This window comes from Macrotis lagotis, chromosome 5, assembly GCF_037893015.1.
Source record: "Macrotis lagotis isolate mMagLag1 chromosome 5, bilby.v1.9.chrom.fasta, whole genome shotgun sequence".
Taxonomy (NCBI): domain Eukaryota; kingdom Metazoa; phylum Chordata; class Mammalia; order Peramelemorphia; family Peramelidae; genus Macrotis; species Macrotis lagotis.
Window position 1 is genome coordinate 261634756 of NC_133662.1, and position 25599 is coordinate 261660354.

At 43.0% G+C, this 25599-nt stretch overlaps 1 protein-coding gene across 6 annotated transcripts in view; it reads right to left on the reverse strand.

Annotated features, from left to right (window-relative positions):
- The window catches only part of DIS3L2 (DIS3 like 3'-5' exoribonuclease 2), a 348067-nt gene that overhangs the window by 218182 nt on the left and 104286 nt on the right, over positions 1-25599 (reverse strand). For all 6 annotated transcript variants that reach the window (XM_074189654.1, XM_074189656.1, XM_074189658.1 and 3 more), the window contains one exon: positions 14884-15097. In XM_074189654.1, the coding sequence (XP_074045755.1) occupies positions 14884-15097 (214 nt within the window). The remainder of the gene's footprint in view (positions 1-14883; positions 15098-25599) is intronic.

Sequence of the window (25599 nt, forward strand, 5' to 3'; positions counted from 1 at the left end):
GGGTTTTGGTCAACAACCAGAAAGACACCGCGTTCATTTTCAAACTACAGGCCTTGAGTCCATACTCGGACTGGGGTGGTGGGGTGGGGAGACTGAGGGCTTGATGCTGAGCGCTCCAGCTAGTTCTCAGAGACACTGGACACACACTGGAGCTGCTGGGGTTGCCTAGGTTGTGCATGAAAAGGAACCAAAGCAAATTTCAATAGGACAAGAGAACAACTGGGACAATGGAAGAAAAATCCCCAAACTTCCACTCGGGAGGATGTCGGGAAGAGCAGCAAAAGCCCGAGCAGGGCCAGAGACAGTCCTGGGGGGCAAAGAACGAAATGCAGAGCCGGCGGACAATGGCAGACCGAATGTGGGAGGCCTGGAGCCTCCATGGTCAAGTCGGGAAGGACTTGGGCAGTGAGCTGCAGCAGAGTAGACCTGCTGGCCAAGGGAGGAACTGAGGGGAAGCAAAGCAGGAGCCCCTTTCCATGGAGCAGGCAGATCATGGGCTGACATCGCTGCCTCCCAGAAGGTGGCAAAGAGAGTGAAGAGGAGGAAAGAACTAGGAGTCCAAAAGAAGGTCCAGACTGCAGTCCTGACACCTTCCTCAGCTGTGAGGTGCCACAATGAAAGCAGAGGAGATTTGGAAGCAGAAAAACCGGGCTCCTGCCCTCGCCCATGAGCACAAGGTTTGATGACTCCCAGAGTTTGCCCACCCATATAAAGGGATGGAACAAGCAAAGCCCCTTGGAAATGCCAGGGTTCTCTCTACCTGCAAGGTCAGGCCACACACCCTCATGCAGTAGTGATTTCTGCAGCCAATTTCCACAGTCGCTCCTCCACCTTTCCCACTGGCCAGTGGATGGAGGAAGTGGCACCATCACCTGGTGGCCACCCCCTCCAGAAGTCAATAAAGGCAGCCAGCATGCAAGGGAAGCCTGCCAGCTGCTGCCTCTCTGCGCTAACTAATTTTTCATTTCTATTGCTTTGATTTGAAATGAACCAGACAGAACAGTGCTAATTACAAGGAGCAGGAGACATGAAAATGGCACGAGAAGAGGGAGGAACTGAGGTTCACAGATGCTATCTCTTCAGGGACCCAATGAATCCCTCAGGGAGCCAACTGTTGACCCTCCCCTTTCCTAAGGAGCCCTATGGGAAATGGCTCCTCTTTAATAAGGAAAAGAACGCAACGTGCAAATCAAGAGCCGTGGCCCTCTCCAGCCAGCTTATAACTGGCCTCAAGTGACCAAAGGGGTGGGAAGCTGGGTCAGCCGGAACACCAATAACACTCAGTGGAAACCCTCTTCTAAACGAGGTTGGAGAGAAAGCCTGGTCCTTGTGGCAGGAGCGCAGTTCCAGGACTTGGCTGAAGGAAGCTGGAAAACCATAAAAATTAGGCTGGTTGGCTCCATGAGCAAGTTAGGGGACACCATCACACCTGGCCCCTGCTATACGAAGGCTTGCAAGTCTTCCCACCCCTTCGTGTCAAGATCTCAGGACCCCAAGAGTCCGTCCCTCCCCACACCTCCTCTTCCTCCTCCTCCTCCTCCTCCTCCTCCTCCTCCTCCTCCTCCGCCCCTGGCCCGTCACCCAAGACCCTCTTCTCTCCCCAGCTCTAGCACTCTGCCACTTTCTGCTGTCTTCTCCTTCAGTCCCCCTCCCATGCAGAGGTGCTGAAGCCAGCCCCTCAACATGCACAATGACCTCATTTTGGTCATCTCCTTCCCCCTCATGCTCTCTCTCATCCACCTTCTGCCCCCTCTCCTGGCTGCTTCCCTACCGCCTTGGTACCACCCATTTGCACGTCTCTCCACAACCCCCCCCAAAGCCTTTCCTAGTCCTGCCCATGCCTGAAAGTTGGTGTCCTCTTGCCTTCCTCCCATTTGCTGCCAGAAGCTGCTTGCTCCAAAGTTCCCAGTCCTCAGTCGGGGGCCCAACTCCATTTGATTTCTGGGTAGCTTTTAAACCTGCCCTTCAGGGGATGTGCTTGTGGGCCATGCAAGCGCTTTACTAGGCCAAACCCCCAAGGACCTCACAGTCAAAGGGGGAAAACAAATGCAAACAATTATGACCACACAAGATACAGACAGGATAAATCAGGAATAATCCACAGAAGGAAGAAGGAGTAAAGGACAGTAGGAAAGGCTTCCGGGAGATTTGAAGAAAGAAGCTGGGTAGGCGGAGACATAGAGGGGAAACATGCAGGGTGAATGTGTGGGGGCTCTCAAGCCAGGAAGTCTGCAGAAAAGCTCAGAAGGGACAACAGAGTGGGCAGGTCCAAAGAGACTCTGATGGGTCATCCTGGAAGTGACAGAGCCACCGGCACTGAGTCACTGAGGCAGATTCAAGGGAGAGAGGACAACTAGCGGCCTAATGCAATAGTTCCAGGGTAAATGGATGAGGTCTGTACCGGGGGGTGACAACCAAGATCAGAGGAGAAAATGAGATTTTCTAAAAGCCCAATCAAAAGGACTTGGCAAAAGACTGGATGCAGAGGGTGAGAGATAATAAGGAGTCAAGGGTGACACCTCAATTGTAAGCCTGGGTGCCTGGGAGCAGGGGGATACCCCAACAACTAATAAACTGGGAAGGGGGAAAAATCATCTTGGCTATGCAGAATTGGAGCTAGCTAAGAGACATGACACTGATCTCTCTGGTTTCTCTCCACCTGTCTGTCCACTCTTCCTCTTCATCCAAGTCATAAGAGTGTCTAATAGGAGGGTCTGACCTGGGGGGCTTCGTCTGACCTGGGGGCTTCATCACTTCTCCCTCTCAATGACTTACTTGGGGATCTTCTATCTCTATGTTCATGATTCTCAAATCCCTTGAATCCAGCCCCAGTCTCTCCAATATCCAACGGACATCTCACAAGCATGTCCTAGAAACACTAGAAACATGCTCCAAATTGAACTGACCCCTTTTTTAAGCTTTCCTGTCTCTGTCACAGACAGCCCCTTCCTCCCGGGGGGCACCAGTTGAGGAGTCCTGTGGATTTGACTTTCATAATGTCTCTTTAGATCCCTCTTCTGACCTGGTCACAACCCTGTTGCAGGTCCAACTCCAGTCCATTTGCTAAATTCATCAACTCACTGACAGCACAAGCAGAAAATCTGATGTTTGGCCTTCTAGGGTCTTCTGAGCCTGACCCCTCTCCTCCCTTTCTGGGTGTTCCTTCCCCCACTCAGTGGCCACCTCCCCCCAAAAAACACACAGCTCTGCCTCTTCATCCCCACCCTCCAGCTTCCTTCAAGTCCCAGCCAAAGCTCCACCAATTGCATGAAGGTTTCTTCCATCTTCACCTTCCTTCAAGTACTTTGGCTAGACTGATTCTCTCCCTTTAACTGCATCTCTCGGGGACCATCTGGGGGTTTGTCTGGTCAGCTCCTGCAGTGCACGGTGTGTCTCGTGTGACACAAGGCCTTCCTTATACATTGTTGACTCAACCGGCCTGTCAATGGTAGACTTAAAGAAGAGGGTTCTAGAGAGGGCATTTGAAAAATTAAAAAGCACTTTCATTAAAACACCCATGAGGCATAAGGTACTATTATTTTCATTGGACAGGTGGGAAAACTCTGGTTCACAGAAAGGGGAAAATGCCTTGCCTTCTGATACTTGGCTAGTAAGAGTCAGAACCCAGGCTTCACCTGGCCCCAGGGGATGTGTCAGAGAAGGGTGCTTTATCCTACAAAATGGGTCTTCAGCACCTTCCCTCAGGAGCCTGAACCAAGGAAACTCAGAAGACCCATGGTGAATACCCACTTCCCTTCCCCATCCCTGGAGGCATTAGATGGAAGGGAACTCCCCACCAGCAGCAACACCTTTAGCAAAGAATAGGGAACAAAGCAGATCCCATCAACTGGGGCCTGAAGAAACAGCTGTGGACTGGAAATCTGGTAGAATATTCATACTCTCTTGAAGAAACAAGAGTAGAAACAAGACCAGTCCCTCTAGGTCCTCCCCTGGCCTCCCTTACTCAGGAACTTCTCCTCTGCTGAGGTTGGTGTCCAGTCTAAACAGTCTAGGTCTCCAGCTCACCCCTCTTCCTTCCCAAGCCCTCAGCTCCTCAGACTGTACTTTTCTCCAGACCTTATCTTCCACCTCACCTCAGCCACATGCAAATCAGAATAACACCAACAGTTAACATTTATACAGGCCTGACAACATGCAAATTAAAATAACAACAGCTAATATTTTTACAGACCTGACTGAGCTTACTTCTCTACAATGATCATCTCAAAATCCCTGGCAATCAGGTGCTATTATTATTCTCATTTTGCAGATGAGTAAACTGAGGCAAAGAGAGTTAAGTGACTTGCTCTGAGTCATAGAATAAAAAAAAATCTGAGGCTGAATTTGAACTCAAGTCTTCCTGGATCCAGGATGAGTGCTATCTCCACTGTAGCCCCTCTCCCAGGCCAGCAACCTTCTTCCCCTACTCCAACTACTGACTTCTCTAGCTTTCAAGGCACAGCTAAAATCCTACCTTCAACAAGAAACCTTTCCCAAGCCCTTTTAATTCTAGTAGGTGCTGAATAAATGTTTACTGACTGACTCCCTGAATACAAAGAATATGACTCAGTATACCCTCCCTCTCCTTTGCAGAGGTGGGTGGTTATGGGAGTAAAGCACACTGCCTAATGAGTGGTGTGCAATGGCCACTGGTGGGACAGTCAATATGTTTTGCTAGTTTCCTGGACCATTTTTATTTTATTATTTTTTCTTCCTTGTTTTAAGAGCTGGCTCCTTGGGTCGGAGGATCTAATTTCTGGAGCTGAGAGGACCCTCAGAGATCATCTACTTTTAATTCCTTATTTTATAGATGGGGAAATAGGCCCAGAAAGGGCCAGTGATTTATCCAAGGTGAAACAAGGAGGAAGAAGAAGGATTGGTGGTCAGTTCCTCTGACTTCAAGGCTGGTGTCTCCTGGGCAATAAAAAGAAATGTTTGGAAATGAAGATGAAGTAATAGCACATATTAATAAAAAAAAAATTTAAAAACAACTTAAAATTAAGCAATCTTCAAACAAATACTCCTTTTCAAAACTATTTGTGTCCACTATTAAATTAGATATTTTTGACTATTTCCATTTTGGGATTGGCACTCTTGATTTTCCACTTGTGATAAAATTTATACTGAGCCCAGATGAAAGTCTTTTTTTTTTGTTTTTTTTTTGGGGGGGGTTGGCTTTTTTTTGCAAGGCAATGGGGTTAAGTGGCTTGCCCAAGGCCACAGAGCTAGGTAATTATTAAGTGTCATAGGCCGGATTTGAACTCAGGTCCTCCTGACTCCAGGGCGGGTGTTCTATCCACTGGGTCATCTAGTCACCCTGGAAGTGTCTTTTTTTAAATTTTTAAATCTTATTTGCATTGCTATCATTTATTTTCACAAGAGCATCATTTCCAAAAAGATCCTTCCTCCTTTACCGCCTTCCCACCATCATCCTTTGTTACAAGATTTGTAAAGAAAAAAAAGTCATCAGCAACAATACAACACATCAATTATTTCTGACAATATATATGCTCTTATACAAAGAGAAGGGGAAGTGATTTTCCTCCACCCTTCTCCTCAGTCAATCAATCAGATGACATTTCTCCTCAGAAACACTCTACAGACCAACTGGGAATCTGTCAAACTGTCTGGGTGTTGCCAGTCATCTGGGAGGAGAACGCTCCACATCTTAGCATGTCTGTTCCATGACCCAATAGACTAATGACATGCCGAGATCATGCCCCACATGTGAACAGCACTTGCACCCTCACCACTGCATCAGGCAGACCAACTCAACTTGGGAATCCACAAAGCAACAGATGCTTCCTCCAGAAGGTGACCTGAACAGTGTACACCAAGGAGATGACAAGAGCCAAGCAAATTTAGGAACTGAGATGATGAGGAAGATAATGGGATCGAGTTCTGTCTTGGGGAGCACTGTGTGGACCTTGGACTCTGGACAGACACTTTTTCATTCATTAAGAAAGATAAACAAACATCTGATGACGGTTTAAAGAGCTGGAGTAAAAACTACCAGATAACATGCATCTTCAACTCTCTTGAAGCCTCAGTTTACTCCTTTGAAAGTGAAAATAAAATGCCTGTGGAAACTGTCCATCTAGCAAGACTATGAAGTTCATATGAGATCACATCTGTAAAGAATTCTTCAAATCTATTATTAGATATTAAATCAAGAACAGCTATTTTTGTGATTCAGAAAGTTCAAGACTGATATAATCTCAGACAAAGCAAAAACAAATATAAATCTAATTAAGAGAGATAAACAGGGAGACTACATTTTGCTAAAGGGTAACACAATGAATTAATATAAATATTAAATATGTAGGCACCAAATGATATGGTTTCTAAAGCCTTAAAAAAATTCAAGAGAAAACAGACAATTTATTCCTCTCAAACCTGGACAAATCTAACCAAAAAAAAAAAATAAATAAACAAGAAAGAAGTTAAGGGCATGAATAAAATTTAGGAAAGTTGTATATGACAGACCTTTGGAAAATATTGAATGCACATATAAAAAAGATACATGGTATCTTCAAACAAAAAACCCCACATATTAGGCCATTAAAATCTCACAATGCAGAAAAGTAGAAAAATAAAATGTATCTTTTACTAATCACAAGCAATTAAATTATATCTAATAAGGGTCTTTGAAACAAAGATTAAAAATGAGCTGAAAGCTGAATAACTTAAATCCAAAAAAAATGGGTCAGCCAATCAATAAATATTTATTAAGCACCAATATTAAGCACCCAGACCCTGGGCTAAAGCAACAGGGATACAAAAGAAGCAAAAGATAGTCCCTGCCCTCAAGGAGGTTACAGAAAGGAAGAAGGGAGAAAACATGCAAACATGTCTACAAAGCAAACAAGCTAAAGACAGGATAAATAGGAAATAATTAAAAGAGGGGAAAGCACTGGAAATAAGAGAGTTTGGGAAAGACTTCCATACAAGGTGGATTTTAGTTGGGACCTAAAGAAGCCAGGAACATCAGGAGTCAAAGTGGGCCTGGGGGATGGCCAGAGAGAATGTCCAGAGCCAAGAGTCTAGGGTCAATGAACCCCTGGCATATATCAAGTAAAGGGTCATGGACATTATCAAGCCGGCACTTTAGGATAAAGTCCCAGGAAAGGGGAAGAGATTTGATCTCCAAGTGAGTGCAAAACTCAAGGTATGAGATGATGAGAGCTGCACTAGAACAGGCACAGCACCAGAAGAGAGTAGGGCTGTGTCTGAGAGATGCTGCTGTGGTAAAATAGGCAGGCCTTGGCAAAAGCTTGGAGATGGAAGTGGGGTTAGAGAGAGTCAGAGGTCCAGGAAGATTCCTAGATTGTGAGCCTGAGGGACCAGGAGGATGGCATTACCTTGTAGAAACAAACAAAATTGTCATTAAAGATGATAACAATGGGATAATATACCACTAAGATCAACAAAAGTAAGAACAGCCATTATCATCATTATTACTCAATACTGTACTAGAAATGCTGACTATAGCAATAGGATAAGAAAAAGAAACTGAAAGAATAAGCATAGACAAAAAAAAAACTAAATTAACATTTTTTCTGGTAAAAGGATGGTTAGAAAATAAAAGAGTTAGAATACATCGTGATAGGGTTAGAAAACCCTAGAGAATCAACTAAAAAAATTGAAATAATTAACTACTTTAACAAAATTGCAGAATATAACATAAATCCACACAAATCATCAGCACTTCTACATATTACTGATGCAGGGAGCTAAGAACATAGGGGATGTTGTGATTGGAAACAAATTTTGTAATCTTTTAGTGTTAAATTCTGTCCAAATGGGGAATGTGTATTAGTCTCATTTAAAATGTTATCTGTGCCTATCTGAGGACTCCCTCAGCTACAGGGACCCCAGTCAGATGTGAATTGACTGCTATTGTTCAAAGTGGCTCCCTAATCAGCTACAGATTTGCCAAGATGGGAGCAGTCTTAGCTCATTTCCCCTCCTCCAACTTCAGCTTCTAGTCTTTACCTGACTTTGGCCATGCTGTCATTGATGGGTCAAATTTGCACAGGAAATGATGTGCTGGACTTAAAAGTCACACATTTGGGGACAGGAAAAGACCAGCATGTAGTTTGCCTATTGCAGAATACCTGGAGCTAGGTGCAGGACCACTCTCCAAGAGCCACCCTTGATCAACCCAGTAGAGAAATGTATTTAAGTCAGGGACCTGGAAGGGAAGCCCTACTTCTCCCAACTTTCTCCTGACAAAGATGGGCATTTTCTTTCTCCCCGTCAAGACCTGCCCGCTGGAGTCTCAGTCAGCCCATGGGATCAGTTCTCCTCTCCCTCTCCCACACAGCCCAGTCCCTTCTCCTGCTTGCCTCCCTTTTCTCTCTCCTTCAGGCACCTGGTCAAGGCCTCATTATTCAACCTGTCCTCCAGCAGCTTACTGACTAATCTGTCAATGTGGCAGGCTTGTATAATCAACTCTGGGTGGTTTTTAGGGCTAAAATCTGAATTCACTTACTTTCACCAACTCTCAGTCTTTACATGGTAAACACAAATCTTCTGGCAAAACTGCCAATTGCTGCACTCCTGTGGGATATATTACCAATAAAGTGCAGCAGAAAGAGATAAAGAAATTCCATTAAAAATAAATACAAGTAAAAATAATTACAGACAACATAATGCTTGAAAGTCCTCAGAGATATATACCCAGGAATGACATGGACACAATCACAAAACACTTTCCAAAAATAAAGGTAAATCTAAATAATTAAGAGAAATAGTAATTGCTCATTGGTAGGCCATGCCAATAAAATAAAATGACAATACTACCTAAATTAATATGATAATTCAGTGCCATACCAATCTAACTACCAAACTATTTCTTTATTGAATTAGAAAAAATAATTAAAACATGCATCTTCTAGAACAAAACATCAAGCATATCAAGAAAACTAGTTTTCAAAAATGGGAAGGAAGGGGGCTGAGCAATATCAGATCTCAAACTACACTACAAAAACTTAAATTGTTAAAACAATTTGGCACTGGGTAAGAAAGAGGGAGTTTGATCAGTGGAAGAGACAAAGTACATAATTCAGAAAAGTCAATGAGCACAGTAAGCTCACATTTGATCCCCAAGGTGTGTTGGAGAAGCAGATAAGTTCCACAGGAATGTAACAATATGGGATGTGAAGAGATGGCTGCGCTGGGCCCCCTCCCTAAAAGAAGCCTCTGAAGTGCCCACTCTACCTCCCCTTGGCAAGACAGAGGGAGCCAACTAGGTGGTAGTCCCCAGGCTGAGTGCACCTTGAAGAACAGTGAGGTTTCCCAGTGATGAGCTTCCTGGAGCCAGGTGGTAAATGGTCCACATTTCTATTGAGGTTCCTTTCCCAGAGTCTGGGATTCTGTGACTGGATATCCCGAGGCACTTAATTTGTTTTGTGTTTAGACCTTTCTTGGAGTCCCCAGCACCAGCACAGTGCCTGACAACAGGAAGCCAGGAAGACCTTCAGAAGCACCTGTGAACAATACTGACTCCTCCTCTACAGGACCAGACCCTCACTAGTTTCTTCAAGGGAAGAAAGGCATTGTTTGTGATTTCTAAGAACCCAAGGATTCCAGGGGAACTCTATTTACAGTGTCTCTTGGTGACCATAAGGACTCTTTAGGAATAGAAAGGTACCTACTCCTAAAGACTGGACCTTGAAATAACCTGTTTAGACTCCAGGTCATAGGATTTAAAGCTAGAAGGAATTTCTTGTACCATCTACTCTAATTCCTTCATTTTACAGATAAGAAAACTCAGGTTCAGAGATTCATGTCTACCCACCCTACTTCCCTCCCTAAGGAAGAGGGTTCCTTCACTAGGGTTCCTTTAATCTAGGTCTTCACCTTATCCAACCTTTCTGGAGAGAAATTTGGAATTATGCCCAAAGGGCAAGAAAAATGGGCCTACCCTTTGATCCAGCAATACCACTACTGAGTCTATACCCTGAAGAGATTATAAAAAAGAATAAAAACATCACTTGTACAAAAATATCTATAGCAGCCCTGTTTGTGGTAGCAAAGAATTGGAAATTAAGTGACTGTCCTTCCATTGGGGAATGGCTTAACAAATTGTGGTCTATATATGTCATGGAACACACTATTGTTCTATTAGAAACTAGGAGGGATGGGAATTCAGGGAAGCCTGGAGGGATTTGCATGAACTGATGCTGAGTGAGATGAGCAGAACCAGAAGAATATTGTACAGCCTTAACATCAACATGGGGGGATGGTCAACCTTGATGGTCTTGCTCATTCCATCAGTGCAACAACCAGGGATAGTTTTAGGTTATCTGCGATGGAGAATACCATCTGTATCCAGAGAAAGAATCTTGGAGTTTGAACAAAGACCAAAGACTATTACCTTTAATTTAGAAAAAAAATCCATTATCTTATTATGTAATTCTGTTATCTCTTATACTTTATTTCTGTTCCTTAAGGATATGATTTCTCTCTCATCATATTCAACTTAGATCAAAGTATACCATGGAAACAATGTAAAAATTAACAGACTGCCTTCTGGGGGGGGGGAGATTTGGGGGAAAGTTATAAAACTCAAAATAAAATCTTAAAAGAAAAAAAATCTAGGCCTTCACTTAAGATAATACTAACTGCCTTTCTCAGAAGCAATAAGACTATTTCAAACTGATCTCAAACAATCAAACTCCTTTCAAAAAAAAATGAAACACTATCAGAAAGTCAACTATCCAGAGGACAAATCTCAGTGAAGAAACACAAATCTGCATATCCCTATTTGTTTTGGGAGCTTTGTTTTCCCTCATCTCCCCGAGGCTGGAAAGTCATAAAATAGCTTGGTGCCATCACAGGCCCATCACTGCTCCCCTGCCTACTGGGCGTGGTATCCTAAGGGGGTCAGAAGAGCAGAAAGATAATTTACACAGGCAACATGCATGGAAGTGCTTCAGTGATTCACGAAGCGGGGGAACTGCCAAGGGAGACAGAGCAAGGCATTTCCAAAGAGTGGAAACCTGTCCTTAATAGTATTTACTGAAAATGAGCAATCCTTCTTCCTCTACTGCACTAAACTGATAAATTACTTATTTAGAATTCCCGTTTATATGTATGTATGTATGTATATATGTATATCCACAGATATAAGCGCACGCTCACACACACCAAACCACATTTCTGAGGCAACAGGAATACAAGAGTTCATTTGGAGGGGCTGGAAAAAGGGTAAAGTCATGTATTTATTGGGCACTTATATATTCAGGGGCAGCTAGGTGATGCAGTGGACAGAGCGCAGGGCCCAAAGCCAGGAAGACATCCCTCAGACACTTAGTAGCTGTGTCATCCTGGGCAAGTCACTTCATCCTGTTGGTCTCGGTTTCCTCATCTATAAAATAAGTTGGAGAAGGAACTGGTAACAATCACTCCAGTATCTCTGCCAGGAATATCCCAGCAGATCGCTCAGAACTAGACACAACTGAAGGACGGTCAGTACAACAAATACCACATTCAAAGTACTAGGCACTGAACTAAGCACAGTAAAGGCAACAGAGGGGTTTTAGGTTACAGACCCTAGTCTTAAGGAGGTTACAGGATAAATGCAGTTAAGAACCATGACACAAATATGTGGAAAGCTCTGTAGAAGACAGAAGAACAAGAACAATAAATCACAAGCCCCAGGACAGTCAAGACAAGACAAATGAACGGTATAGATCTGAATTGGAAAGAAAGATCTCTTCAGGACAGAGACCCAGGGGAGATGAAGAGTTAGCTAACTCCAACATCTGAAATATGAGAGACACAAGTGAAGAATGGGACCAGAGATAGGATGAGGGAAGTGAACATCTTGATGTTGAGTGTGAAATGGCTGTGGGACTTCTGGGTGGAGAAGTCGGTTCTGAACTTAGAACAGAACACAGAGCCAGCAATCAAGATTTGGGAGCCATCAATCTGAAGCTAAATGAGAGTGAAAAGAGAGAGCAGAGGAACAAGAAAGGAAGCTCAACAACAGAACCTGGAGAGAACACCCACAGAGTGGGAAAAAAGAGAGAAGAAGTCAGTGAAGGAGAGAAAAAACAAGTGGATAAGAGGTAGGAGCACCCATGACTTTCATAAGTCAAGGGAAAAGGAGATTTAACAGCAGTGTTGTAAAAGGGAACAGTTGCATCTCCTGAAATAACTTGGTCACTTGGCAGTGCTTCATTCCATCACTGTCTAAAACAGAGCAAATAACTTTGGGGGGGAAAGGGAGTAGGGAATGACTGAACAAGTTGTGGAACAGAAACATAATCAAAAATTATTGTGTAGCTAGAAAAGGGAAGTATTCTTTGAAGTGATGCAAACTGAAGTAACTAGAATCCAGAGAACAAGATCCAAAGTGACTCCAATGTGGTAAATGCAAAAATAAACAACCAAAGGGAAGTGAACTCTGAGGAATGGCCATGACTATCTGAGTACCAAAAAATTTGATAATGAAACATACTTCACCAGGTAACAGAAAGCTGTGTACACTTTCAGATAAAACCATTTTTTTTAAAAGAAGTAGGATCTGGGCAGCTAGGTGGTGCAGTGGATAGAGAGCTGGCCCTGGAGTTGGGAGTACCTGAGTTCAAATATGGCCTCAGACACTTAATAATTACCTAGCTGTGTGGCCTTGGGCAAGCACTTAACCCCATTGCCTTGCAAAAATCCTTAAAAGAAAGTGATCTAAATCACTATTGGTTAGAGAAATGTAAATTAAAATAGCTCTGAGATACCACCTCCAACCTATCAGATTGGTTACCATGAGAGAAAAGGAAAATGACAAATGTTGGAGAGTATGTGGAAAACTGGGACAATGAAGCACTGTTGGTGAAGTTGTGAACTAGTCCAACCATTCTGGAGAACAATTTAGAACTATGACCAAATGGCAATCAAACTGTACCTTTGATCTAGCAATACCACTATTAGGTCTGTGTCTCAAAGAGATCCAAAAAAAGGGGGGGGGGGGAAGAGATACAAAAATATTTATAGCAGCTTTTTTTTGTGATGGATGGCAAAAAATTAGGAATTGAGGGGATGCCATCATTGGGGAATGGATGGTATTGTTTATGATTGTGATGGAATACTTCTGTGCTATAAGAAATGTTGGGCAGGTTGCTTTCAGAAAATCCTAAAACAGATCTTGAGTGAAGTAAGCAGAACCAAGAGAACAACGTACACAGTCATAGCAATATTGTTATAATGCTCAATTGTGAATGACTGGGCTACTAGAATCAGTAAATGATCCAAGACAATTTTAATGGACCTGTGTTGAACAAGCTACTATCTACCTCCAGGAGAGAACTGATGGGACTCTGAGTATAGAATGAAGTAGATTTTCTTACTTGAAAAAAAAAAAGATCCTTCAAAACAGCAGCTAAGAACCTATCCCATCAAAGTTTTGTGAAATGTTCTATCCCTTGGACCAGTCTCTAGGCATTACATAAATACAACTCAAGCATAAGTACCCCTCTAAAGAATATGTCGGGAGGAAGCCAGCAGCATTAGTGTTCAAAATGAATCATGCATTAAAAATTATCCAAAGTCTCTGAAAAGGTTCAGTGGCTCAGGTGCCCTTTTTCTTTCCAAAAGGGACTCACAATGTAATCGCCTGCCAGCCATTTCTAGCACTGGCCCATCACTTCCACTTGTCCCTAAGATGCCAGTGAGGTTTTCCTCATAGTTGTGCCCCAGGGAGCTTACTGAACCTCTGACCTCTCTGAGTGGGAGGTACTGCCTTCTGTCCCTGCTCTGGGATCAGAGCCAGAATTCCTTTCTGGACAAAGTCCACTGTCTGACCCAGCTTTTACGGTCAAGACAGTGCAATCTCATCCCATTGTAAGACATGCTTAAAAAGCATCAGGTTGGAAGGTGTATTCCTTCCATGGAAAATTGGTGAAAAGTCTACCTGGAAGATCCCTCACTCCCCCCTACAGATCTTATCTGCTCAGTTAGCTCCTTTTAATGCTCCTATAAGCATTCTATTCTTCTAGAAAAGCTCTTTGGCAGTTGCTGGTCAGCAGATTAGAATTTTCTTCCAAAGGCTTAATAGAGAAATGAAGCTGTTCAAGCCAATTCCTCACTCACCAAGTCCCTCCCCCTGAATACTTGCAGGGTAGGTAAGTTCAAGAGTATGGACATGCATACACAGTCACACAGAGACACTCAAAAGGAGGCATATTCTAAGTGAAACAAGTTGTGGAAAACTCCATTTTAAAAAAGAAAATGGCTCTTCCTATAGTTTCCTTAAGAATTTTCAAAACTGCTGCTTTACATACACCATAGAACAAGATTGCAATTTTTTTTGTTGGGGGGGTTGCAAGGCAATGGACTTAAGTGGCTTGCCCAAGGTCACACAGCTAAGTCATTAAGTGTCTAAGGCCAGATTTGAATTCAGGTCCTCCTGACTCCAGGGCTGGTGCTCTATCCACTGCACCACCTAGCCACCCCAAGATTGAAATTCTTACAGAAAAATTCAAACCTACGAAACAAAACAATAAAAACAACATTGTACTCTATGGTTTAGCCCAGATGACCCAACTTTCTGCAGGAGACAAGTTCCCCATTATTGAAAGTCTTCATCTAGAGGAAGAACAATAAAGGAGGTAGGGATATAATAATTCTATTAGGGATGCAGTTACATGGACTCAGAAGGCCTTTCCGTCTCCTGATGTTATGATTGAAAGTAGCAACTTGAAATCAAATTATTCCCAAGTGGTCCGCTGCTAACACCTGTGGGGCACTGGAAGTAAGAGAGGTCCCGTATTTCAGCTCTGTGTACTCTAAGGCTGTACCACAAAGGCAAAAAATAGGTACAGGATTTCAAAGCCCTTCCAGTTTGTGGTAGGCTGCCCTACAACAGCCTCTGATACTCACCCTTCTCCTGAGCACCATCCACCAGTACAGCTGACCCATGATCTTGCCCATCCTCAGGTTCACTGTCATTTAGTTGAGCTTCTAGGATTATGTCAGGGCTGTCACCAACACGCCTCCTCCCAAGCTGCCGGGGTGGCGTCTCCAGCAGCTCCTCAGCGACATCAGACTCTGGCACAGCATCAGCTCCTTTATCATTGTCATCTGTCTTAATTACCTGGAGAAGTCAAAGAGAAAGGGCCCACTCAATCTCAGCACGGAGAAAAGAAGGCTGCAGTCATTTCTGTCTGACGTGTCCTCACCAAGGGGAAATGGACGAGCGGCAGCTGGAGGCAGGCAAGGGCAGTCATGGGTGGTCTGAGAGAGAAAGATCCCGCTGACCCGAAAAATAGTGTTTATGCTCAGTACTAGCTCAGGGCTACAAGGCGGGGTTCTCACTCCTTATGTCCCACTGCCTGCAAACCTTTCTAGCTTTGTCTCCATTTCAGAATGACCCCCAGCTCTCAACAGCAGTATCACAGGCCCTTGGGAGGCCCATCAACAGGACACTAATGACAAAAATACAAAGCAGAAGGCAGTAATATCAGTTAGATCCATAGCAGCCATGACCTTTCTATTTCCTATCATGCTCAAAAAGCAATAGAGACGACAAGTCATCTCCATAGAGAAGACAAGTCATCTTCTCCAGGCTAAAAACCCCAGTCTTTTAACCAATCTTCATGGGGAAAGCTTGCATCCTGGCTCTCATCATCCTCTGGAAGCTCTCTGACTGATCAATGGCCTTCCTAAAATGGGGCACAGCCCAAAACCTCATCCCTGGTGTGCTGTTTAGGGCAGAGGAAAGTAGGGAGGGGCAAAACCTTGAAGTCATTATACCTTCAGTAACTGCAATGGAGAGAAAAATGTAGATTCAAATTTACTGGAATGGATCTCATCATAATATCAGTCATTAGTCACACAATCTTAAGGCAAACACACCAGATGACAGGGTAGAGCCCTGGCCATTCAAAGGTCCCTCAGTATGTGAATTTGGTTGATCCTTAAACACTACCTAAATCAGTTCCTATATTTTCAGATGACAATAATTTACTTATAACAATTTAGAAATCTATACACAAAGGAAATGTCCAATTTTAGGTATAGACATGATACAGAGATGCTAAAACAGACTAATCATTTTGCCAGCACACACAGGAGTAGCAATGGGTAGTATTAGTCAGGATTTAATGTATTTCAAGGCCATTGGAGTTTTTTCCTATTTTAATCTGTAATCCCACATCATAATCCTGAACATATACAAGCTTTTCTGATTAATTCAATAAATATTCAATTCAATACAATACAATCCAACAAACATTTATTATGGTTTGATATCTCTCTGGCCCTGTGCAAGGATGTGCCTGAACGGAAGACCACCTGGGACACCAGATAAGTGTCCAAATACAAGCCATAGGTTTATACTGACCCAAAGTCCTATTGCAAAGCTTCATCACAAAATGGAGGTGTCTATGGACTTTTTTTTTTGCAAGGCAATGGGGCTAAGTGGCTTGCCCAAGGCCACACAGCTAGGTAATTATTAAGTGTCTGAAGCCAGATTTGAACTCAGGTACTCCTGACTCCAGGACCAGTGCTCTATCTACTGCACCACCTAGCCGCCCCATCTATGGACTTTCAAAGACTTTGCCAACAGAGTTCGAGTAACAGAAGTTTCATCATGGCAGAAAGACTTTGAGTAATGTCCTGGGGACAGAAAATCTATTAACATTAACTTTCTATTAATCTGATGAACAGACATACCAAATGGAAACAGCAATACTAGCAATCATGTTATAATGAAAAAGAAGGGTAAAAGGAAGCTACAGCTCATTGGAAAGATGCTACAGAGATCTTCCTTGGAAAGGCAAAGAAATGGCTCAAGAAGTCTGAAGGCAACAAGAAAGGTCTTCTTATGGGGTACTGCTCATCTTCTATCATGGTGCTAAAAGGCCAAACATAGCTGTTGACCTGCCAACATAAGCTACAGAGGAGATGAAGGATGAAGAGGATTTCTACAAAGAACTCAAGAAGACCTTACAAATTAAGGCAATATAAGCTTGAATGCTCAGTAACCTTTAGGCAAAGATGGACAATGGAGAAGATGGCAGTAAAGTCAAAAAATATGGCTTAGTACTAAGAAATCAGAGTGGACATCAAAGGTTTGTGGCCTATGCAAAAGTCTCCAGCCTATCAATCATCTGAATACCCTTCATTGGTTAGCATCACACCAAAATTGAAATTAGTTCTATCTAAACAGAGACTGGCTCCTAACAGGGGCATCATCTCCAAAGCAGCTGCCATTTCTAAATAGACCACTGATTTGTTCAAGTAAAGATCAATTAATATTAAACTGGAAAAATAAAAGAGACCCCAAGGGTCATTGTGTAATTAAAATGACCATAATGCCAAAGTGGAATAAGCTGGAAGCCAGGGGTTGCACTGGTTTAGAAAAGAAACACTTTGAGAACATCCTGTAAAGAATGGAGGGGGTTAGCAGTGTTGACACGAACAGTTGAAAGAATTAGACAAGGTCTCTTGAAGGAGGTGGGTACCTCAAGGGGTCTAGGAAGCAAAGATGAGAAGGGCAAGCACTCTGCACCTGGTGGCATAGCTTGGACAAAGGCAGGGTCAAGTCTCTGTGAAACGGGCATCACAGAGGGATGGGGCTACCTACTGGTACTGAGAGCTCCAGCTCCTTCTCCCTCTCCAGATGAATGTTCAGGCCATGCACACCTGGATTCTTGTGCTCAAACAACCAAGTGAGCTTGACGGCCATTATTCATGGAGGAGAAGCGTACGTTAAATCACCAGGAGCTGAACTCCTGGCACTGACCAAAAAGAGGAACAATCCCTTTAGATGCCATGAAGGCCACACAACATGACCTCTCAACAAGGAGGGGCAATGAGCTCCTAAATGGTTTTCTGCGTTTCTGAGAATTTTCTTTTTCAAATGGTTTAAATTCCAATCTCTGAATTTTTTAAAACAAGACTATCTTTGAACTCCTACTATATTTTATGACTTTGGCAACTTCAACAGTCACTATGATATGGTAAAGAGAGAGAAGTAAGAATGACAGATTATTCGAGCTGCCCCATGCAGTTCATTGAATCCTAACACCACAACTGGGGGGTGCCCTGTGTGATACTGCTTGCTTCTTCTCCATGGTGCTATTTGATTATGTGGGTACTGATACCATACCTGATCTAGATGATGTAGAGAGGGAAAAAAATTACAGTGGAGTCCAAGCTAGGCAAAGTGGAAGAAGGGTGCAGCACGAAGGCCCCCAGGACCACGAATGGCAAGGCAACTAAAAATGTCTTGGTGCTCATGAGCACAGAGGCCTTTATTCGCATCCAATCAGGGCAGTCCATGAAACTTGACCTCCCAAGCAGGACTCGACTTCAAGAGGTGTGAGCACAGTCTCTACCAGTGCTGACTGTGACCCCTCTGCACAGTAGATGCCTAAGTACATTTCCTGAGCTGCCATAACCAAAAACTATCTGATTAAAAAACCACAAACATAAAAATCATCCTATCCAATTCAACATCATTTCTTAAGCTCCTCCACTGCCAAACATGGAACTGAGGAAGCAAGGACCCAAAACCACACAGCCCCTGCCCTCAAACACAGCAAACCATGGCAGAAACCAGTCAACCTAAGTACAAACCATTCCAGGTGGTGAGGGAAAGGTCCAAGCACAGTGACAGAAGATAAAAGATCAAGGACCATGGACAGCAAGTGGACCAAGATTGGGGAGGGGGTTTTAAAATCAACAATTAAGCATTTACTATGTTCCAGATCCTGTTGTAATTGCAGGGATATAAAAGAAGACAAAAAAGACCCTGCTTTCAAAGACGTGGATATAAATAGGTATATGCAAGATGCATGGAGTGGGGGGTAGATTAACCTTGAGGGAAAATGCTAGAAAAATAAATGCTTTAAAGGCCAAAAGAAGATTCTGCAAACATCCTTGTGATTTCTAAAAATGTGCTCATCAAATCAGTTTTACTTATCAAGGCTGCTCCAAGACAGAATGGGTCTACTTCCTCTCTCCTCCAAAGGCCTCCAAACCGTCAGCCTAAGCCTAACTCCTTGAAGAGGACACATTTCCTTCTCCTCCCCGCTCTGTTCTCATGATCTCTGCTCTCTCCCTCCAGAAGGTACAATTTCTTCAGTGGAGTAAGTCACAATCACTCCATGTCTCCCCATCCTATGTGAACCTTGCCCAGAGGCTCCCCTAATTCACAGAGGTTTGACCCAACATACAGATGTCTCAAGCATTTTCACCTGACCTGGAATTAATAAGCAGGAGAAGCTTACCTCTATTCTAGGTCTACCTTCAATTCCCTCATTCTGCTTTATGGAACAAACCCTCATCCTAATAAACAGTTCTAAACTCTACAACCTTGTTTTCTGAACAATCTAATTTAACTTAGTTCATGTTGTCCCCTGACCTCCCAATTAAGTAGGCACCTAAGCTACACAGATCAATTCTGAATTCATCACCTTTTACCCATGGGGACAGTCCAAGACCTCCCTTCCTCTGGTTGAAGAGAGTTGGGGCTAGAGATCTGGGACCTCTTTCCATATGTTCCCTTTAAGGAGGACCCCAAGACATTCATCTTATTATTTGCCACCAGGCTCTTCCACTGGAGTTCATGATGTCCAGAAACTCATCATTCTGTGAGAAGAAATCTTACTTCTCAGATCCTTTCCTGCCCAGTATAGCAATTCATCACTACCCCCTTCCAAGCTGAGGATTCCTACCTCAATTCAGCTTCTTATTATGTATGGCATCCTGCCTTAGACTGTGAGCTCCTTGAGGGGAGGAATTGCCTAATGCCTTTCTTTGTACCCCCAAGACTTGGCGTAGATGTTAATAAATGTTTATTGACTCTGACTCTAACATACACATACAGCAGGTCTCTTGAATCCTGCTCATTCATCAAGCCCATGGGATGACACGCCCCCATTTGCACCTCCTCACCTGGGGAAGGAAATCAAATGCAGAGCATGAATGGCCTTGTGATCCCAGCATGGGGTCTGAACCAGAGAGCGGGAAGAATAACTTGGGACCACTTCTCTCTGCACCAAAAGCCTGGGAAGCAAGGAGAGAACTGGCAGGAGCTCATTTCATAGATAAATAAACTGTCTTGGAATGGTGTAATGACTAGCCCAAGCGCCCCCCCCCCAAGTAATAAGCATGAGATCCAAGCCTTGAATCGCACCAAATTTTCTGTCTCTTAAAACAGATCTCTTCTTCACTGGAGGAACCCTCTCTGAGTCTCCGAAATCAAAGCATGATAGTAAATATTCTGAAAATAATAAGCTCAAAGAAGGTCTCAATCTGTATTTTTGAGACATTATTATTTTTTTTAAACAAAGGGGATTTGGGGAAAATTTCTATATCTAAAATGAAAACTCCAACAAACTAAAGATAGATTCCAGGTAAATATCCCATAGTGCCACCTTACTCAAATCCCATGTCTGAAATACTACATGAAACACAATTTCATGGCTGTGGGAAAAAAACCTTTTCTGAACACAAAGACCATGCTAGAAGAAGGCATTTAAAGTTTTAAGATGACAAGCAGCAAAGCTACACCAGGAGTGGGAAACTTTTGTCCAGTCAATAAATTTCCTTATGTTCCCCAAATGGACAGGATCAGTGAGTTGGAATGGAGTTGGGCCACCCTTACTCCACTGCACCAAGCCAGCCCCTCTGAAACAGCAACATAGAGCAGGCCCTCTGCAGAGCCCTGGTCACCCTGAGAGCAGTGAGAGTATGGCCTACTCTTTGTGCCCCCAAGGAGAAAGTGTACAGCCATTATCTTGGGTCTGGGAATTCTGAAAGAATGAGTATCTGTCAAGAACTCCAGTGATAAAAAGCATCACCCTAGCAGATCCCTCACCTGGACATTGTCCTTTAGCCAATGTCTTCCCATCATACGGGTTTGAAGACACTTTCACAAAACCTACCAGGACAAAGTACACCCCATAAGGGAAAAATCCTGGGGGGCTAAGGAGATCAAGAGTGATTTCCATTCTGAGTTCTCAGAGTTGGCTGCCTTTATTCTAAAACTTCACAATGGGAAACTGCCATAGTACTGAATTTCTGAAGTCCTCAGAGCATACCTACTGGCAGTACTGGAAGGAACTTCCTTGAACCGTGGTGGGAGCAGAGAGGAAAACAATCAAGAAATGGTAACAAAAATAAGTTTACAACCTTCAAGAGTTTCCTAAGCAACCTCTAAATTCCCTTTAAGATGAACTGGTATTAGCTTCAAGACTCCAAAATGGAAATTATAAATGCACAAACTTTTCCTCCAAACGCACAAAAATTATCTCACAAGGAAAAAAATAATAGCAATTGAACCATGAAAAGGGTAAATTTCTCAAACAATTAGTGACTGTCTGTAAGGCTCAACTACCAAGGACTATTTTTCAGGGGCTGTCATAATACCTTAGAAACTCAGGAAGATGCTTACTGGAACTTGTGCAGCCCTAGCTGGGTCTGGCTTAAGTTCTCTAGGTCCAGAGTAGTTATCTCCCCTTGTTATCCTAGAATTCCTCCCTCATTCCCCACTTTATTTTTATTTTGTTTTGAGACCCATAATCAATTCATCACTAACTGGGAGATTGCCTCAAAGTCCTTGTCAGTGGGCTGCCTCATTGGTGCCCTCATCATTCTGGGCACATCCAGGCCTAACTACTCTCCTCTGGACCCACTCCCCTCTGGGGCATTCTCCCTCTGGTAGATTGTCAGCTCCTGGAGGGCTGTCAGTGTCTCTCTTTTGTATTTCTAGCTCCAGAACAGATTGGTGCTTGACATCTCGTAGGCAAGAAACACTCTTTCATTTGAAGATACTTTGAAGATGCATCTGTGAGATTGTATACAGATGGACCAAATAGAACTTCCTTTTGATGGTTTGGAACAACAAAGGAAGCCTAGAGAAACATTCTTCCCATCCTAGCAGTTCCCTAATTCTTTAATTATATTAAAATAAAATTATTATTAATTAGTTAAGCATTTAAAATTATTTAATTAAAATTGAATTAAATTTAAAATCTGGAATGGAAACCACACCTCTAATGATAACAGCTGGCATGATATAAAACTTTATTGTTTGCAAAGCACTCTAGAAACATCTCTATGGAGCCTCAAAACTACCCTAGAGGTTAGATGCTGTTATTGCCTTTTTTACAGTTGTGGAAACTGAGGTAGTCAAAGGTTAATTTAGCCAGGGTCACCAAATTAATAAGTAGCATCATAGATGGTGCGTGCAGTGAAGGAAGCATTGGGCCTGAAGTCAGGAAGAGCCAAATACAAATGCGTGCTATGATTATTTAACAATATACACAAAGCGATTTTGGGTGGAAGGGCACTACATTCTGGGGGGATCAGGAAAGAAAGTGAAGTACTACAAAGTAGAAATGAAGAGGATAAAGAGACAAAGATGACAGGATAGACTGTGCACAAAAGTGACTAGATCATGGAAGGCAAGGTGAGGGGTGAGTAGTCAAACCAGAAAGATGGGCTGGAACCAGACTATGAAAGAAAGCTTGGAAATGTCAACCAGAGGAGTTGGTATTTCAGCTCAGAAGCAAGGAGTCACTGATGCTTCTTTAGCAACATGGTCAAGACTGTATTTAGCAATATCACGGCTTCAGGGAGAGCCAAGAGGCAGGGGGAGGCTATTGCAGCTGCTGAGTGAAAGGTGTTCATGTGGGGCCAGACCTCGGGTGGTGGATGGATGGATGGATGGATGGATGGATGGATGGATGGATGGATGGATGGATGGAGCACTTTATAACATACCTAAGTGCATCTGCTAAGAGATGGCTAAGAGCAGAGGTTGCAGAAGATAAGTCAGGTGAATCTTGCTTCCCAGGGGTTCTCATTCAGATGGGAGACAACACCAAGAAATTTTGGTTACAAGGTGGATGGGAAGTCAGGTTTCTTCTTTAATTTCATTTTCATGGATAAACATGGGGAAGGACATTGTGTGAAGAGAAAGAAGCAGATAGATGTTGTGACTGGTTGTGGGAAAGAGAAGAATCAAGAGAGGACTCCACAAACCTGGACCTAAATTCTGGATGTCCAGAGGTGTGATCCACCCCGAGGATTATGCATTGTCCCTTCTGGCTACCAGGCCCCGAGGTGTTGCTCACCACACCTGTGGACAGACATGGGATTCTGCAATAAGGACGGACAAAGACCAAGCGGGCCTCTCCTGCAAGGAACAAACTCCATACGAAGGAAAACCAGCTGGACAGAGAGCAGCAGAGAGGAGGCTGGGGCAAGGGAATGAAATTCCTGACCCAGAAGACACTGGAAGAAGGGCAAGTCACTGCCAACAGACCCCTTCTTTGAAACTTGGGAGTCTCAGTGAAGCCAGGCCTCACAGTCCTGAGGGCCACATGACCCTTCCTCTCAGCTGACTCACCCAGGTTACCTACTCTTCTTCAAGCTCCCAGAGGGTCTTCCCAAATGCTTAAAAAAATGCTAGAAAAGGTTGTGGAGTCAAACTAGGGTTCTTTTTTCTTCCCCTTTTTATCTCCCAATCTGCATTATTTATTTATTTTTTAGTATTTTATTTTTTCTAATCACATGCAAAGACAAATTTTATAATTCATTTTAAATTTTTGAGTCCCAAATTTTTCCCCTTTTTTCCTTTCCCTTCCCCTTCCCTAAGATGCTAAACTATGTGTAACAGATTATATATGTGCATTGATGTTAACCATACTTTTTGCATTTTTATTTTTTAAGGCAATGATTCTAAGTGACTTGCCCAAGGTCACACAGCTAGACAATTATTAAGTGTCTGAGGCCGCATTTGAACTCAGGTCCTCCTGACTACAGAGCTGGTGTTCTATCCACTGCACCACCTAGCTGCCCCCAAATATACTTTTGTATTAACCATGTTGTGAAAGAAGAAATCAGACCAAAAGAAAAAAAAATCTATATGAAGTGAAAATAGTATGCTTCAATCTTCATTCAGCTTTCAGGAGTTCTTTCTCTGGATATGAACAGCACTTTTCCTCATGAGTTCTTTGGAATTGTCTTGGATCTCTGTATTGCTGGGAATTGCCAAGTCATTCATAGTTAATCATTTTATGGCATTACTCTGACTGTGTACAATGTTCTCCTGGTTCTGCTCAATGTACTTTGCTTCAGTTAATATAAGTACAGATTTTTCTGGAAATCTGCCTGTTCATCATTTCTTATAATGCAATATTATTCCATTGCATTCATAACCTGTTCCTCAACTAATGGACTCCCCTCAATTTCCAACCTTTGTCACCACAAAAAAAGCTACAAATATTTTTGTACAAGTAGATCCTTTACCCCCCTTTTTGTTAATCTCTTTGGGATACAACCAGAATAGTGGTATTACTAGATCAAAGGATATGCTAAGTTTTATTTTTTTCTTCCAATGCGTATTTTATTTTTCCAGTTCCATATATGAAAGTTTTTCAACATTCATCCATTTGTGTCTGCATATTTTTAAGATACAAAGTTTCCTCCCACCCCCCTCTCCTCAGCAGTGAACAGTCAGGTGGATATTATACATATACATTTGTGTTAAGCATGTTTACAGATTAGTCATTCTCAGGATGAGGAATTAGGTTTAAAGGAAAAGAAAGAAAACCAGGAGAGTAAAGAAATGCATAAGAGAAATATTCTTATTTTATTATTTTTAAAATTTATTTATTCTTATTTTGTACAATAATGTTTTTTATACATTGCTAAAATATTCTTGTTTAAGAGTAAACATAATACCACCCCCCCAAAAAATAGACTTCATGAGCAACAAAGTAAAGGGGAAAGAAAAAGATTAAAATAATAATAATAATAATAGTAGGTATGGCCAGGTGGCACAGTGGATGGAGCACTGGCCCAGGAGCCAGGAGCACCCGAGCCCAAATCCAGCCCCCAGACACCCAACAATCACCCAGCTGTGTGACCCCCATGTAACCCACCCAACCCTATTGCCATGCAACCCCCCCCCAAGAAAGACCTAAAATAAAATAAAATAGTAATAATAATAGTAGGGATGGTCGGGTGGAGGACAGAGCACTGGCCCTTGAGTCAGGAGCACCTGGGTCCGAAACTGGCCTCAAACACCCAACAATCACTCAGCTGTGCAGCCCCAGGCAGGCCACCCAGCCCCATTTGCCCTGCAAACCGCCCCCCTCAAAAAAAATAATAATAAAAAATGTGCTGCAGTCTGTGTTCCAACACCACCAGCTCTGTCGCAGGTGGATCACATTCTTTTGTTTTGTTTTGTTTTGTTTTTTGTTTTGTTTTGTTTTTTAGGTTTTTTGCAAGGCAAAGGGGGTTAAGTGGCTTGCCCAAGGCCACGCAGCTACGTAATTATTAAGTGTCTGAGACCGGATTTGAACCCAGGCACTCCTGACTCCAAAGCCGGTGCTTTATCCACTGTGCCACCTAGCCACCCCAATCACATTCTTTATGATAAGTCCATCACAAAAGTTACTTCCATATTTTTCCACCATTGCCACTGCTGATCGCAACTCCCTCCATTCATACTTCACTACATGTACTATATTTTCTCTCTCCTTTCACTCTGTTTCTGCTGTAGGGTAGCTGAGTGGCACAGCAGACAGATCCCCGGCCCTGGGGCCAAAAGGCCCCAAGCCCACATACCACCCCTTA